The following is a 15829-nucleotide window of genomic DNA, read 5'->3' as shown; positions in this document are numbered from 1 at the left end:
GTCAATTCCTTTATAGCACCTTTCACAACCTGAAGTTATCAAATGCATCTGTCTTCCTTGCAGGTTCTCTGACTCTTCCACTAGAATGTAAATTTAGCAAATTAGACTTCATCGACCTTGTTCATCTTTACATTCTGAGACATTTCCTGTCCCATAGCAGGTGCGCAGTAAAGATATGTTACATGAATGCACCAATGGGGACAGATCAGAGCTGAGGATTGGAGGTGGGCTTGGGGATGGACTTCCCACTAGAGCTGAAGTTGGTGATGGACATGGCAAGTACTTGGGGCTGGAAAGGGGTTGGGTGGTGGGTGGGGCTGGATGTAGGGGCTAGGGTTAATTTTAAGGCTGGGTTTTAGGTCTAGGTGGCCATTCAAGGACTCAGGCACAAACCCAGAATGTTGGGTCTGGGATGAGTGATCACTGGTCTTGGCAATGTTGGGGTTGGGGTCAGTGCTCGGATCAGGGGTTGGGCTGAGGGATCTCAGCTCCTCAATCCCAGCACCTGAGCTCTGTGGACTCACAGGGTGGGGGAAGTGGGTCAGGGGTTAAGATTGAAAGGTCTGAAGGCCTCAGTTCAGGGACTGAATTTGCCAGACAATAGTCTGTGGGGGAGGGGCTGGTTGGGTAGCCAAGGGGGAGGGGAGGGGAGGGGAAGGAACAGGCCTTGGCGTCCCCTGGTCAGCCTTTATGGCAAGGACCAACGGTCATCAGTGGCTTGTCATGGGTTGTGACCACTGTGAGATCTCCCACCTCTTAAAATTTAATTTTGATTGAAATATAATTCACATACCATAAAATTTACGCTTTTAAAGAGTATGATTCAGTGGGTTTTAGTACATTCACAAGGTTGCAGCAATCATCACCACTATTTGATTCCAGAGCATTTTTATCACTCCCGTACCCATCAGCAGTCACGGCCCCTCTTCCACAACCCGTGCCCACCCAGCCCCTGGCAGCCTCTAATCGACTTTCTGTCTTTAAATATTTGCCTATTCCGGACGTTTCATATAAATGGAATCAAACAGTACGTAGTCTTTTGTGTCTGACTTCTTCCTCTAAACATATTGTTTTCAAGGTTCATCCTCTTTGCAGCCTCTGCCTCTGTTAAGCCTCAGTCCCTCATGTGGGAAATGGGGTGGGGATGTTGCTGGGAAGGAGGGAGCAAGGTTGGGCCCTGAAACACGTGGGGCGTGTGTAGGGAGGTGATCTGCTGTCCCCGTGTGGTGCATGGTAGAACTGCTGCTCTCAGTGCTAGGGCTAGGAAGGAGTTGGGGACTCAGCACCCCCATCCACCCACAAGACACCCCACCCAGCCCCGCAAAACCTCTGGGATTACAAAGCTTCTAGAACACTATCCTGAACTTCTCCCTTCTTCTCCATCCCTGAGACTCTCTGGGTCCCATTTGCTGAGGAAGAATTTCACCGTGTCTGAAGTTCTAATCCAGCTCCTTGTGAAGTGCTTTACTTACATATTCTCATTGATTTGTTGGAGACTGAAGTTGCTACTATTATTATTCAGGAACAGGAAACCATAGTGATTAAGAGCCCAAGTTCTGAAGTTCGGGGGTACTAAGGTTCAAATCCCAGCCTGCCACTCACAAGCTGTGTGACCTTTGACGTGTATGACTTTTCTTCCTTGGGCCTGTTTCCTCATCTGTAAATGGGATTGATAATAATGGTCCCTACCTTTGAAGGTGGCTGAAAAGATGAAGTGCTCAGAGCCTGGCACAGGGGAAGCCTCTATGTGCCTGTGCAGCTGATAGTATCAACCGCAATATGCTGGTAAAGGTTTAACAACTAACTCTCTAGGGAGACAGGGGAGAAGGGGGCCTTGATTTGTAGCATTTGTCAATTTTCATGGTGTACATATTCCCACCATGGCTAATTTCATGCTACTAAGGTGATGTCATTGAAAACGGTTTTTGGGAAGAGATGCACAAGAGCTCTCCATTAGATTATAGTTTCATTACACAGATACGATAGATGTAAATAACCTCAAGATCATAGATAATAGTAAAATGTAGTAAAATAATCAAGACGCAATGAGTATTACCCTTGTTTTAATATAATTTACTTAATTGTATATTTACATAATTTAACTTTTAATAACAGCTGTGTCTTACGAGTTCCTCGCTTTTTGTTTTGTTCTTTGGCGGCTGGTTAGTACCGGGATCTGAACCTTTTTTTTTTTTTTTTTAAAGATAACCATTGTTGTCAGCACCACGCTCTCCCAAGTGAGCTAACCGGCCATCCCTATATAGGATCCGAACCTGTGGCCTTGGTATTATCAGCACCACACTCTCCCAACAAACCTATTTTTTTAGAAAGGGAAACTGAGGCTCAGGAAGGTGCTCAGATAGACAGGGGCAGAGCATGGACCCCATCCCAGGGCTGGGTGATTCCAGAGCCAAGACTACACAGTTTCCCTCTTTCTTTCATCCCATCCTGGTCTAGAGGGTATGGGTGGTCCTCACAGCACTGTGTGGCCTCAGTGAAGCTCTTGTCCTCTTTGGTCCCAGTTTGCCCATCCAGACAGCAACTGTGACCTGCACAGGGTTCCTTTGTGCCTACTTCAACCTCGCCAAGGAGGTAACATGTAAATTCTCCCCCTGATTTTATTTTATTTTATTATTATTATTTTTTAAAGATGACCAGTAAGGGGATCTTAACCCTTGACTTGGTGTTGTCAGCACCACGCTCTCCCAAGTGAGCCATGGGTTGGCCCTCCCCCTCATTTTAAAAACCAGGAAAGTGAGGCCCAGAAAGGGCAAGTGCTTGTCTGGGGCCAGACAACTGAACAGAGAGGGTCCTCAGACCCCAGCTGCAGAGCTGAGGAGAGGACCACAGTCTGTAACCTTGGGGTGTGCAGCTATGTCAGGGGTGGGGGGGCAGCACTGCTAGAGGTTAGTCAGCCCTCTGCGTGACTAGGCCCTGCACACCATTCCCCTCCACCTACCCCCCACCCCACCCCTCAGCCTCTGTCCAGAGACTGCTTCCTGGTCCAGGACTGGGGAGAAGAGGGTGGGCCGGGAGTGAAAATGGGGGTAGTGCCCTCTGCCTGGGCCCTGCCTCTGGTGGCTTCTCTGCCTGTCGCTGTTTCTTTATCTCCATTCTCTTCACAGATCTCTTCATCTGTGTCTCTTTCTGTCTCTCTCTCTGTCTGGGTGTGTGACTCTCTTCAGTCTTTCTGCCTCTCTGTACCTCTGTCTGTCTCTCTGCATTTCTCACATTCTGTCTCTATTTCCCTCTTTTTGTCCTTCTCTGTCTTTTTCGCTCTCTGTCCTTCTTTGGGCCTCTGTGTTTCTCCTTACCTCTGTCTCCGCCTCTGTCTCTCTATATCTCTCTGTGTCCCCCTGTCTCTCTCTTTTTATGTCTATCTCTAAGTCTCTCAATATCTTTCTCTGTGGCTCTGGTTCTGGCTCTGCGTTTTTCTCCCCTCCTCTCTCCCGGCGAGTCTCTACTCTCCTGTGGGAACATGCTCCCCACCTGCGCGCCCAGACCTGCCTCCGCCCCCAGAGCCCCCAGCCGGCCTGGGCCTGTGCCTTTAAGGGCCAGCGGCGGAGGGCGGGGTCTCGGCGGCCCCGCCCTGCCCACCCCTCCCCCTGACGTCCCTTCCTCTCAGGCCCCTCCACCGCCTCCCTCCGCCGCCACCCGGGCCGGCTCTGCGCCCCCTCCCCGGCCCCCGCCCGCCTGCCAGCCCTCTGCCCGCATGGAGCCCGCGGCCCCCGCTGCGCGAGGCCACTAGGACCCTCGGCGTCCCCTCCCCTCCCCCGCCCTGCCCCCTCTCCCGCGGCTCGGACTCGGGCGTTCACGGCGCCCAGCTTTTGAGCTTGCGTCCCCAGACCGGCTGGGGGGGGAGGGGAAGAGAGGGGACCCCGGGATCCCCGCCCCCCCCACCCGGTCGCCCCTGCACCCCGGAACCTGGAGAAGATGTCTTCGCGGACGGCTCTGGCCCCGGGCAACGATCGGAACTCGGACACGGTGAGTGGGGCCCGGCCCCTTGGGGAACCTTGGATGGGTCCAACCGCCGAACCCCTCGTCCTGCTGTGCCCCTCGCCCGGCTAACCCCTACCCTCATTTCCCAGGCTCGACCCGGCTTGCCACCTCCCGACCCCCTCCCGGACTTCCAGGCCTTTCGGCCCTTCCCACCTCCTCAGCCCAGCCCAACCCCTGGGGGCGTCCCTCTCTTGGGACCCCTCTCTTGTCCCTCTGCAGACCGCTTCCGCTCCGGTCTCTTCCCTCCAGGAAGCCCCCTCCTCTGTCTGCCAGGAGCCCCTCCCTTCTCCGGTGTGTTCTAATCCCTTTCCCCCCAGGCCGTCGGCATCCGACAACTCGACCCCTCCCGTATTTGCAGGGCCCCTGACCCCTCAGGCCCAGCCCTGGCCCTCTCCCAGGAAGGTCTCTGACCCAGTCCTGCCTCTGGCTCTGACCTTCCTCTTCTGGGCTCAGGTGCTGGCTCCCCAGGATCCCCCTCCTCTCATTCCCAGCCCTCTGCCCCTCCAGGATCCACCCAGACCCTGTTGGCAGCCCCTCACAGGAAGCTGGTTTCCACCTTTCCTGGGCTTAGGGCCCCTTCTGGCTTCTTCAAGGTCTCTCCACTCCCAGGCCTGGTCCCCATCTTCCAAGAAGCCCTATCCCTGGACTCTCAGGGCTCTGGGTCCCTCCCAGATGCCACCCAGACCCTTTCTGGTCTTTTCCTCTCCCAGGAAGCCTTGGCCTCCAACTCCCAGGCCCCCAGCCCAGGTTCGGATTTCTAGGCCCTGGACCAGTCTGACTCCAGGCCTCATCCTCCCTGTATCAACTCCTCAGCTTCAGGCAAGCCCCTCCCCAAGCTCCCAACCTCTTTGCTCCTTCCTAGACTCAGCCCAGGCCCCTTCACAGGTCACCATCCCTTCTCCTGCCCCAGGGCCTCCCCCTTCTCTGCTGGGGGTCTGGCCTCCCAAGGAAGCCCCCTCCTCGTCTCCTGAGGCCTTCCTCTGCTCACAAGGCCTGGCCCCAGATCCTTCTTCCAGAAGACTCCTGGACTTGAAGCCTCTCATCTTGCCCTGGCTTCAAGCCCTCTTCTCTTGGGGTCAGTCTGTGGGAAACCTCCCCAAATTTCTAGGCCTCTTGACCTCCCACAAGGCTCAGCCCTTATTCCTCTGGGCTGCTACTTGCCCAGGAAGCCCCTTCTCTAGTACTTCCAGGACCACAGACCCTTCTGTCGTTCCAAAAACTTCTCCTTGAAGCCCCTTCTTTGATTTCTAGGAGTTTCCCCAAGGCCCAGGGATCCCTGGCTTCTGATTTCCACTGCCCCTATGGCTTCATTCCTTCTCACCATTCCCAGGCTGCCCTGCCCCTACACTGCAGCCCAGAACAATCCCAGGGAGAGCCCCCTCACCATTTCCCATGTTTCTGATCACTCTCAGCCCCTCTAAAGACCTACCCACCAACCAAGCCGAGACTCCTCCCCACTCAGGGTCTTTGTGTCTTTCTCCCAGGCCTTCTGCCACATCCCTGCCTCCTTCCCCGCTTCCACCCCAGCCTCCTGGATCCACATCAGAGAGATTTATCTCTGTCCCTTCTTCATCTTGCAGGACTCTTCCTCACAGACACCTCACCCCACCCCCAATCATCACTGTGGGCCAGAACTCTAATTTGGAGTCCAATGAAATGCCTCCCCACCTCCCTTCTCTAGTCACTACAGGGAGTTAACAGGGAGGGCACAGTCCTGGGTTCAAATGCTGGCTCTGCCAGCTAGTTTGCATTGTGTCCTCAGACACAACAAATTGATTCTCCTTTTCTGAGCCTCAGTTTCCTGCCCTGAAAAGTAGGGGTGACCACTTACCTCCCTCTGAGGAATACTGCAGACAATTTGGGTGAAGGCTGGCACATAGGAAGCACTTCACAGATGTTAGCTGAGGTTGGGACTATGGGCATGAGTCAGATGGCTGTGGATTCTCGGCACAGGCTGTCATTAGTTGTTCCATGAGCTTGCAGATCCACTCCCTGCTTGAAGCCTCAGTTTCCTTACCTCTAAATGGGGTTGATGGTAGCACCTTCCTGGCAGGGACATTTTCAAGAGCCAATGAGATTATGTGAGGAAGATGCACAGGGCCAGGCATATTGCAGCTGCTGTTGTTATTATTATTACTTTAATTATTCAGATAAACAAGTTCAAATCAAGTTTCTGTCCTTTCCCTGCTGTGTGACCTCAGGCAAGTGACCTCACCTCTCTGAGTTTCAGTTTCCTTATCTGTAAAATGGGGCTCATATGAGGACTTCCTCCTCCTTTTGTTGTTAAAAGTGAGGATTGGAAGATGGCTAATTCCTTTTTTTCCTTTCCTGCAGCTCTAGTCAGTAAGACCTTCTTGTCAGTCCTGGCAGGGAGTCACCTGTCTCCCTCTGGAATCTGAGGTTGCAACCCCCTTCCCTGCTACCTGCTTACCATGGCCACAGTCCACTGGGGTCATGCTCCCCCACCCCAAGTTCCAGGGCTCCCCAACAGGGGGCCAGCCTCCCTAGGTTCCCTAGCAACAGGCCCGGGTGTTGGGGCGCCATCCAGGCGGGAGGGATACGGGCCAGCTGGTGGTGCCGGCCAATTTTAGCTTCCACCCCCGGCCCCTGGGGGCTTTGTCACCCACTGCCCCAGCTGCCCTTTGCAGGGGTCCCTCAGCCACACTGCCTGAAGTGGGGTACCATCCCACCTCCAGTTGCCACCCCCCCCCCCCCCCCCGAGCCACCTGACAGAGATTCTTCTCCATGCCCCTTATCTCCGTGGGGATGGGAGACCTTATTGCTGGATCTCCGCCTTCCTTCCACCCTCCCCTGGGAGGATGCCTGGGGTGGTGGGCAGCCTAGTGGGAGGAGGGAAAGAGCTAAGTGCTCAGGAGTCTGCAGGCCCGGGTTCCAATCCTGGGCACTCTGCTCCATCTGCCCTGTGACCTGGGCAAGGTACTCACCCTGTCTGCACCTTGGGGTCTCTGACTGAAGAATGTGGATTGTAATTGGACCTAGATCAGAGACCAGGGTGAGGGCACAGTGGGTGGCAGGCACATGGCTAGATCTCTAGCCATGGTGGTGGTTACTGCCCAGCCATGGGGGGCATTGTCTTCTTGCCCCTTGTGAATGAATGCTTGACCTTGATGAGGCACCTTCTCCTTCCAAGCTTTAGTTTCTTCTCTGGAATATGGAGATACAGGGGCCTCCCTCATTGGGCTTCTGTGGGAATTAAATGCAGGTGAGGTTCTTTTTCACACAAGACTTGGCCCACGGTTTGGGCTGCTTAAAACATGATGTGAAAGCATGAGGCTGTGCAGTACAGTGATAGCAAAGGACATCAACTCCAGTAAATGGCCTGGGTTCAGATCCTGGCTCTGGCCCTCAGTTTCCCCACTTCTAAAATAGGGAGGATAATGCTGTGCATGGCATTACATTGCGTTAATGACCATCATTCATTAATGTTGGTCGTCATCACTGTTAAGTGGCCTGGCGGAGATTCCCTGCAAGGAGCAGACTCAGCTCCTTGGCTACCCGGCCTTCTCTCTTCCTCAGCACCCTTTGTCCTCCTGTTTCTCTGCCTCAGCCTTGGGAATGGTGCAGGGGCAGCACAGGCTCTGAGCAGAGCCATCTTGGCTGGGGCCTCTGGCCTGAAAGGGAGGTGCAGTCTCCGGGGCTCACAATCAGGCTGGGGAAACTTGGAGCAGGCAGGTGACTTGCGGGGGAAGAGAGGCCTAGGAGAGACAGGACAGCAGGAATAGAACGTCGGGGACTGAGAGGAGTGAGGGTGTGGGCAACAACAGGTCAGGGCTTGGATCAGGCAGCTCAGGGAATAACTGTCTCCCACGGAAGGAAGTTAACAATGACTGGACCAGGACATTAGTATGAAATGAAAGACTTGGTTACAGTGTTTGGACTTGAATCTGGAGTGACAATGACTGGAATAAAATGTTGATATTCAGGTTTGGATAGAATTTGGAGGCTGGAGTGGGGACGGAGATGGATAAACTTGAATGTTGGGACTGCTAATGGTGGTGTAGTCTTGAGTCCAGATGGAGGTCAGCATTGATTGGGGTTGAGGGCTACAGCATTTAGAAGAAAATATTGTGGAGATGGTGCAGGTACCCAGAATGAGAAAAGGAGACTGGGGCTAGACTGACTGCAGTAAGAACTGAAGAAGAGGCCTGGTGTCTGGGGCCCTGGGTACTGCGGAGTCAGGGGGACCCAGGGTGGTGGTTCTTTTTGTAGAGAGAGAGGGAGGATCCAAAGGCATTGTGCTTCTCTCCCTGGCCTAAGTTTGAAAAAGGCCACAAAGGGGCTGGTGGCCAGGGCTAGAGTTCCCTGCCCCAGCCCATGAGTGCTGCCAAAGGTGGGACTGAACAGCTCACACTCCGTCTCCCCTGCCCAGCATGGCACCTTGGGCAGTGGCCGCTCCTCAGACAAGGGACCATCCTGGTCCAGCCGCTCCCTGGGTGCCCGCTGCCGGAACTCGATCGCCTCCTGTCCTGAGGAGCAGCCCCACGTGGGGAACTACCGCCTGCTGAGGACCATTGGAAAGGGCAACTTTGCCAAAGTCAAGCTGGCCCGGCACATCCTCACAGGTCGGGAGGTGAGTCTGGGGATGGGGCGGGGCCCAGGGCAGGCTCCTGCAGGACCAGGGCTTTGGGGAGTTTGGCAGATTCAGGGTTGGCCCTTGGTTTGCTTTATGACATCAGGTAAGTCCTTGGCTCTCTCTGAGATAGGTTGCAACATCTCACATTTTTCCAGAACAACTTCAGTGGGCAAAGAGAACCAATTTGAGACATCTCTGAAATTGTTGGGAAATCTAAGATAACAGGCAGAGCCATGTGCTTCACTTCTAAGGATACACATGGCTTTTATGCACTAACCTGGAACACCTGCCTGTTTTAATGGTGAACTTTGTGTTTTTTGTGTGTTGTTTTTTTTTGTTTTTTTTTTTTGATAGTGAACTTTGGTCCCTTGAAATCTTCCAGTGATCTTTGAGACCACGCCAGGTTTAGTTGTGTTGAGTCCTCAGTTACACACAACTGCTCTCTCTCCACTTCCCTTTCCATAGTGGGTATCTGTGCTGAGTGTGGCAGTATTATTGCAGAAGTGCCCACACAGACTTAGTAACTTAGATATAAGGCCTCTAACTCACACTGAAAGGAAGAAAAGATGGTGGTTTCATGATTTCCTCTGTACCCTCCCTTCAACTTTAGAGAAATGACGGGAGCAATTTCTCCTGCCTTGGTTCGACTTTCCCCGACCTCACGCTGTCTATACCATACACACGAAAGAAACCAGGCCCTGATGGTTTTATGGGCAAATTCTACCAAACAGTCAAATCTTATGCCTATTCTTCGAGAGGCTAAAGGAAGAGATCCTACTGCCCAACTGATTTTTATGTGCTAATTTAACCATGAGAGCAAAACCAGACAAGAAACAAAGTTACAGGCCAGTCTTACTAATAAACATAGATACAGAAGTCTCGAACAAAATATCAGCAAGTAGAATCTGGCAGATAAACTAAGGAAAGCTGTATGATGACAATGTTGGGTTTATCCCAGGAATGCAAAGTTCTTTCCACTGGCAATTTATTCATGTCCTTCGTGACAGTCACAGATTAGAGGAGAGAAACCATATGATCGTCTCAATACTGGCATAAAAAGTGTTTGACAATTTTTTAAAAATCCACTCATGAGAATATGAGGAAAGCTAAAGGACCCTCTCCCCCACAAAGAACACGTCATTCTCTGTATGTGGATCTTGTATATGATTCCAGGGATTTCCAAGAGGACCAGCTTCTACAGGAGCAAGGCCTCTTAGGAGAAGAGTTCTTTAATCCATGGATCTGGGGGTTAATGGGGAGTCGCCCCAAAACCCTTTGGTAAAACTACAGACCTAGGACGATTAAGACTGTTTTGTTTTGTTTTGGCGGCTGGCTGGTATGGGGATCCTAATCCTTGACCTTAGTGTTACAAGGCTGCACTCTAACCAACTGAGCTAACCGGCCAGCCTTGGATTAAGACTTTTTTTTTTTTCTTTCTTTTTTTTTTTTGTGACCGGCTGCACCGCGCTCAGCCAGTGAGCTCACCGGCCATCCCTATATAGGATCCGAACCCGTGGCGGGAGCTCTGCCACACTCCCAGCACCGCACTCTCCCAGTGCACCACGGGGTCGGCCCCTTGGATTAAGACTTTGAAAGGGCACTCACTACTGAAAAATTTATAGTGCTCTACCCCAATGTATAATTCAAAATAAAAACCTAGCTTCGTTACAAAAGTATCAATATAGGAGGGTTCAATCACATTCTGATTTTTTCCCCCAGTATGACTACCTCAAAACTCAAAACTCTTTTCTTCTTTTTTTTTTGGCAGCTGGCCTTATGGGGATCTGAACCCTTGACCTTGGTGTTAAAAGACAGCTCTCTAACCAGCTGATCTAAGAGGCCAGCCCTTTTAATTTTTAAGTGTTTAAGAGGTAGCCTCTATCAGACTGCATACATTCAAATCTGGCCCACAACGTACTAGCGATGAAGCTTTGGCTGAGTGATTGAACAGTTTGTGCCTCAGTTTCCCCATTTGTAAAATGGGGATAATCCTAGCACTTAGAGAGTTGTTGTGAGGATTAAGAGTTCTCGTTTGCAAAGCACATAGACCAGGGCCTGACATATGGTGAGTGCTCAGTAAATGTTAGCTACAGTTATTATTTACTATTCCACAGTTCATGCATTCAGAACAGATGTGATGGAAGATTGATCTGAGATGCCCTTACAAAGGGGCTCCCTCAAGGTGTAGTCACTTCACACATGCTCACACAGATCCCTGGAGTGGCCTCATGGGATGGCCCTACCATGGAATGGGGGATATTTCCCTGAAGACGTAAGGGTAGCACTGGAGATGTTGGGAACAGCATGTCGAAAGGCCCTGAGGCCCAGATTCCCCATCTACTAGGAATGGCCCAGGTTGAGGACTCTTCTGAGGTAGGGGACAAAGGAAGGACATCCCGGGGTGATCTGAGTTGGGGGACCTCTCCCAGGTCGAATGATACTATGTAGTATATTGACCTTTACCCTTTCCTTTATCCACCTTTAGGTTGCCATCAAGATCATTGACAAAACCCAGCTGAATCCCAGCAGCCTGCAGAAGGTAAGGCCCAGGGAGAGGGAGCAGGGTGGAAGCGAGGTTCCTGCGACAGCCAGACAACCTGCCCAACCCCTCCAGCATGGGCCTTGCAACAAAGGGGAATCCCCAAACCACCCATCCTCACTCTTCTCTCTCTTCCTTTCTGACCTTCTTCAGCTGTTCCGAGAAGTCCGCATCATGAAGGGCCTAAACCATCCCAACATTGGTGAGGAGGGGAAGGGAGTGGTCTCAGAGGCAGGCTACCAACCGGGTCTTGGGAAAGGAGAGAGTCAGGGGAAGGTGGGAGGACCACTGGTTATCATAGTTAGACCTGGTTTCTCATAGTGGCATCACTGCTGTGTGACCTTGTGCAAGTCACTTAACCTTTCTGAGACTCTGATTTCTCTTCTGGAGTGGGAGTGATAAGAGGGCCTATTTCAAGGTCATTGCTAGGATTGGGTAAGATCGTGAATCCAGAACACTTAGTTCAGGGCTAAGCTGTGGGAGCTGGTCTGATTGTTTTCATCAGCAGCATTGTCATTATCATTAGGCAGAGGTGGGAGGGAGGCGTCTTTGCTGAAAGAATCAGGGTTTAGCCTGGCCTGAATGTGGCTGCAGCATTCATTCATCCATTTGTTCATTTACTCAGTAAATATTTATTGAGTGGCTGCTGTATGCCATGCACTAGGGATACAGCAGTGAAGAAAACAGACACAAATCCCTGACCTCATTGAGCTGACATTCTTGTGAGAGAGAAAGTAGAAAAGGTGGTAAAGCGGGGCTGAGGATTTTGGAAAATCTTGCCATCAGTAGGGAGTCATTGAGTGTTCTTTACAGGGGCTGTTATGGTCAGCACATCTGCATAGTTACTGAGTATAGGTAGAGGGTGCGTGGTGTCTCTTTCCACCTAACACCCACCCCCCAATTCCCTGCCCCCCACCTTGGCCATTGCAGTGAAGCTCTTCGAGGTGATCGAGACTGAGAAGACACTGTACCTGGTGATGGAATACGCAAGTGCCGGTGAGGCCCCACCCTCCCTGCCCTGCCCCCTGCATCCTCCACGCCCCTGCCCTGACGCCACTCGGCCTCTGCCCTACAGGAGAAGTGTTTGACTACCTCGTGTCACACGGCCGCATGAAGGAGAAGGAAGCTCGAGCCAAGTTCCGACAGGTCAGGGGTGGGGCTGGGGGGTGTGCCTGGGTCACTGGAGAGAGCATCCGAGAGCTGGGCATGGGTCTGGGCTGGCCAGTGACCTGGGGGCAGGGCTTAAGTCTGGGTGGGGGTGAAGGTGCAAAGTCTGGTGTCCATGGACATGCAGATGCCCATATGTGAGGATGTAGATGTAGGTGTGCAGGTGCCCAGCTGGGCGGGTGAGAGGATGTTCAGCCATGAAGGTGCCCAGGGTGCAGGTGTTGCATGTGTGGGCACAGTGGTGTGGCCAGTGGGTAGGTGTGTAGATGAGAGGGCACACAGGTGTGGCACAAGGGTGCTGAGGCATGAATATGGAGGACTGAGGATCAGAAGAAGAGTGGGAAGTAGTGTGTGGGTGCCCAGGCGTGTAGATGTGTGAATAGGAGAGTGTGTGGCAGCCACTGGGTGCGTGGGTGAGGGTCCCAGGTGTGCGCATGTAAGTCTGTGGGTAAGAGGGCATGCAGGTGTGAGAGTGTCCAGGTTTGTGGTAGCGAGGATGCCCAGGTGTGTAAGAGTGTGGGAGGGGGCCCAGGTGTGGGTCTGCAGGTTGGTGGGCAAGAGGTTGTGTGGTGTGAGGATGCCCAGGTGGGTGAGTAAGAAGATTTGTGGATGTCCGGGTCTGTGGCAGTGAGGGTGCCCAGATATGAAGGAGAGCATGAAGGTGTGAGAGCACCCAGGTACGTAGGTAAGAGGGCATGCAGGTGTGATGGTGTCCAGGTATGTAAGAGAACATGCAGGTATGAGGGTGTCCAGGTTTGGGGTTGTGAGGGTGCCTAGGTATGTGGGCACGCAGGTGTGAGGGCGCCCAGGTGTGTGGGTAAGGGGACATGCAGGTGTGAGGGTACCCAGGTGTGAAGGTAAGGGGACATGCAGATGTGACGGCACCCAGGTGTGAGGGTAAGGGGACATGCAGGTGTGACGGCACCCAGGTGTGAGGGTAAGGGGACATGCAGGTGTGACGGCGCCCAGGTGTGAGGGTAAGGGGACATGCAGATGTGAGGGTGCCCAGGTGTAAGGGTGCGAGGGTATCAGTTTGGGACTGTCCAGCTGCCCTGATAAGGCTGTGCTGGGTGTGAGGGGTTTAAGCCCTGATGAATTGGGGCCACATGTCTGTCTGCAGGTGTGTGATGTTCTAATGGGAGTTTCCAGGTGTGAAAGTCAGGACGGGGCTAATCCCAATGTCTTGGTTCTGATGTCCCTGAGCTTGAGGATGTCTCACTGTCTGGATGTAAGGATGTCCAGGTGTCCCAGTGGAAGTGTGTATCTGTGCAGGTCTCATGAGAGTCTCTTACTGTGTCCAATTCAGTGTGTGAAGCCCCAGGGAAGGACTGGGGTCCAGCGGCTTGGCTGTGAGTGGCTTCTCAGGGCCACTGAGGGAAGCTGAGGGCTTTGGGACCACAAGTAACTGGCCTTGCCCTCTTGTTCCTTACAGATTGTATCGGCTGTGCACTATTGTCACCAGAAAAACATTGTACACAGGGACCTAAAGGTAAGCCTTCCACACCACTGTCACTTCAGGGGCCCCAGCTCAGCCCACAGACAAGCCCCCCCATATCTCCCCAGCCCAAACCCTGGTCCTCTCCACGATTCACCTGTATCCTCCAACAAATCCCCCCAGCCCTTTTCTCCTGGTGCTCCTCCCTTGGCACCCAAAGCCCCTTTACTCTTTCCAAGTTTTGTGGCAAAGGCAAGGCCAGCAGGTGGGACACTGGTGGGGAGGTAGGGACAGGGGGAGTGGACAAAGGGGAAAGAAACAAAGTGTCCTAGAACAGCCCTGGACAGTTACACGGGTATTAGACAAGGACACCCTCAGAGCCTGATGGCTTGGTATCTCTCAGACTTTAGAACATTCAGGAATAGTTGAGAATTTAGATTTTAGATGCCCAGAGTCCCATTGCCTGCAGGGTCTTAGAATCACAGGAAGTTTAGAACTTGAGAAGGACCTTTGAGAAGGAAACCACCTTGGCTAGCACTAGGTAGGGGAGGGACACAGCAGGGCTAGCCCCCAGCTGTCCCCTTGAGTAGCTCTGTGTCCTCAGGGGTCCCCGTTCCATACCTCCTCAGAAAGAGCTGCATGTCTCAGGACTTCCCATCGAAGACCAAAAGATGAATGTTTGTCAGGCTTGGATCAAGTTGTCTTGACTGTCATTTTGTGAGCACCTAAAATGTACAAGGCCATGTGCCTAAGTGCTTTAAGGAAGTGCTTTTCAAACTATCTGTGGTGAAGGACTAGGTTTGTTTTGTTGGTTTTTTTTTTAAAAGACAACTTATCCTGGTCGGCCCGTGGCTCACTTGGGAGAGTGGGGTGCTGATAACAGCAAGGCCACGGGTTCGGATCCTATATAGGGATGGCTGGTTAGCTCACTGGGTGAGTGTGGTGCTGACAACACCAAGTCAAGGGTTAAGATCCCCTTACTGGTCATCTTAAAAAACAAACAAACAACTTATCCGTCGTGGACATGTATTTTTGTAAAATACAATAAAAATGAATTGCAGTAAAAATGAAATGATGGGCCTGGCCAGTTTGCTCACTCGGTAGAGTGAGGTGATGATAACACCAAGGTCAAGAGTTCAGGTCCTGGTACCGGCCAGCTGCCAAGAAAAAAAAAAGATAGAAATGAAAAAAAGATGTACAAAGTGCAAACCACATTTAAAAAATTATTATTAGATTCAAAAGACAATAATTCTACTGTTAAATTGCTGTAGAATTTTCTACACACTCACTCTGTGCTTCCTTCCTGGTGAGTCCACACACAGCCCTCGCAACCCTCCAGCAAGTGCCTTAGAGACTTCTGCCTTTGCCCTGCAGCGGTGCAGTAGATGATGCAGATTAATCTGGAGGCCTCACGCCCCCTGGTGGAGGGTCCTGGTAGTGGTTAAAACAAGTTTTGGGGTCCTACTAGTGTACCCCGGGGAAAAACTGAGGGGACAGACCCAGATGGGAAGTTGTGGATGGATCGTGGAGCCTCGAATGCTGGGTTGTAACCCCTGAGCAAGACAGATGCTGTTAGATTCAGGTTTGGGGAAGAGCGCTGGGAGTGTGTCTTTGTAGGTTTTGTCCCTTTGTTGGGGCAAGAGCTGGGGAAGGGTGGTACAGAAATAACCAGGAGCTATAGGGAGACCCGTGAGGAGGCTGGAGATGCTGGTGGCCTGACCTAGGGAAGTACCACAGTTGGGATGCGTCAGATGTGGGTGACATTCCCAAGTCTGGATTTGTGCATCTATTTGTTGTCAAAAGGCTGGAGAGGCAGGATGCTGGAGGCACCATGCTCAAGCCATGGAGATGACCGGCCTTGTTTGGATTCCAGCTCTGCCCTTTATTTCTGTGGACAGGGTTGCCTCCCTAAGCCTCAGTTTACTCGCCTGTGAAATGCAAAGACCATGTGCCACAAAAAATAGACAGAACTTTATAGAAATAGGAGGCATTTATTTATTTATTTTTTAAAAGATGACTGGTAAGGGGATCTCAACCCTTGACTTGGTGTTGTCAGCACCGTACCATGCTCACCCATTGAGCTAACCAGCCGGCC

The 15829-nt window shown here is 52.1% G+C and overlaps 1 protein-coding gene across 2 annotated transcripts in view; it reads left to right on the top strand.

Moving 5' to 3' along the window:
- The first annotated feature begins 3630 nt into the window (after positions 1–3630).
- Positions 3631–15829, top strand: part of MARK4 (microtubule affinity regulating kinase 4) — a 34560-nt gene continuing 22361 nt past the window's right edge. For both annotated transcript variants that reach the window (XM_063110390.1, XM_063110391.1), the window contains exons 1-7: positions 3631–3984; positions 8390–8590; positions 11079–11132; positions 11286–11334; positions 12063–12128; positions 12208–12278; positions 13732–13788. In XM_063110390.1, the coding sequence (XP_062966460.1) occupies positions 3934–3984; positions 8390–8590; positions 11079–11132; positions 11286–11334; positions 12063–12128; positions 12208–12278; positions 13732–13788 (549 nt within the window). In that variant the 5' untranslated portion in view covers positions 3631–3933. The remainder of the gene's footprint in view (positions 3985–8389; positions 8591–11078; positions 11133–11285; positions 11335–12062; positions 12129–12207; positions 12279–13731; positions 13789–15829) is intronic.

Source organism: Cynocephalus volans, chromosome 10 (genome assembly GCF_027409185.1).
Source record: "Cynocephalus volans isolate mCynVol1 chromosome 10, mCynVol1.pri, whole genome shotgun sequence".
Lineage (NCBI taxonomy): Eukaryota > Metazoa > Chordata > Mammalia > Dermoptera > Cynocephalidae > Cynocephalus > Cynocephalus volans.
The sequence above is the reverse complement of the archived record's forward strand: the minus strand, read 5'-3'. Positions and strand labels throughout refer to the sequence as shown.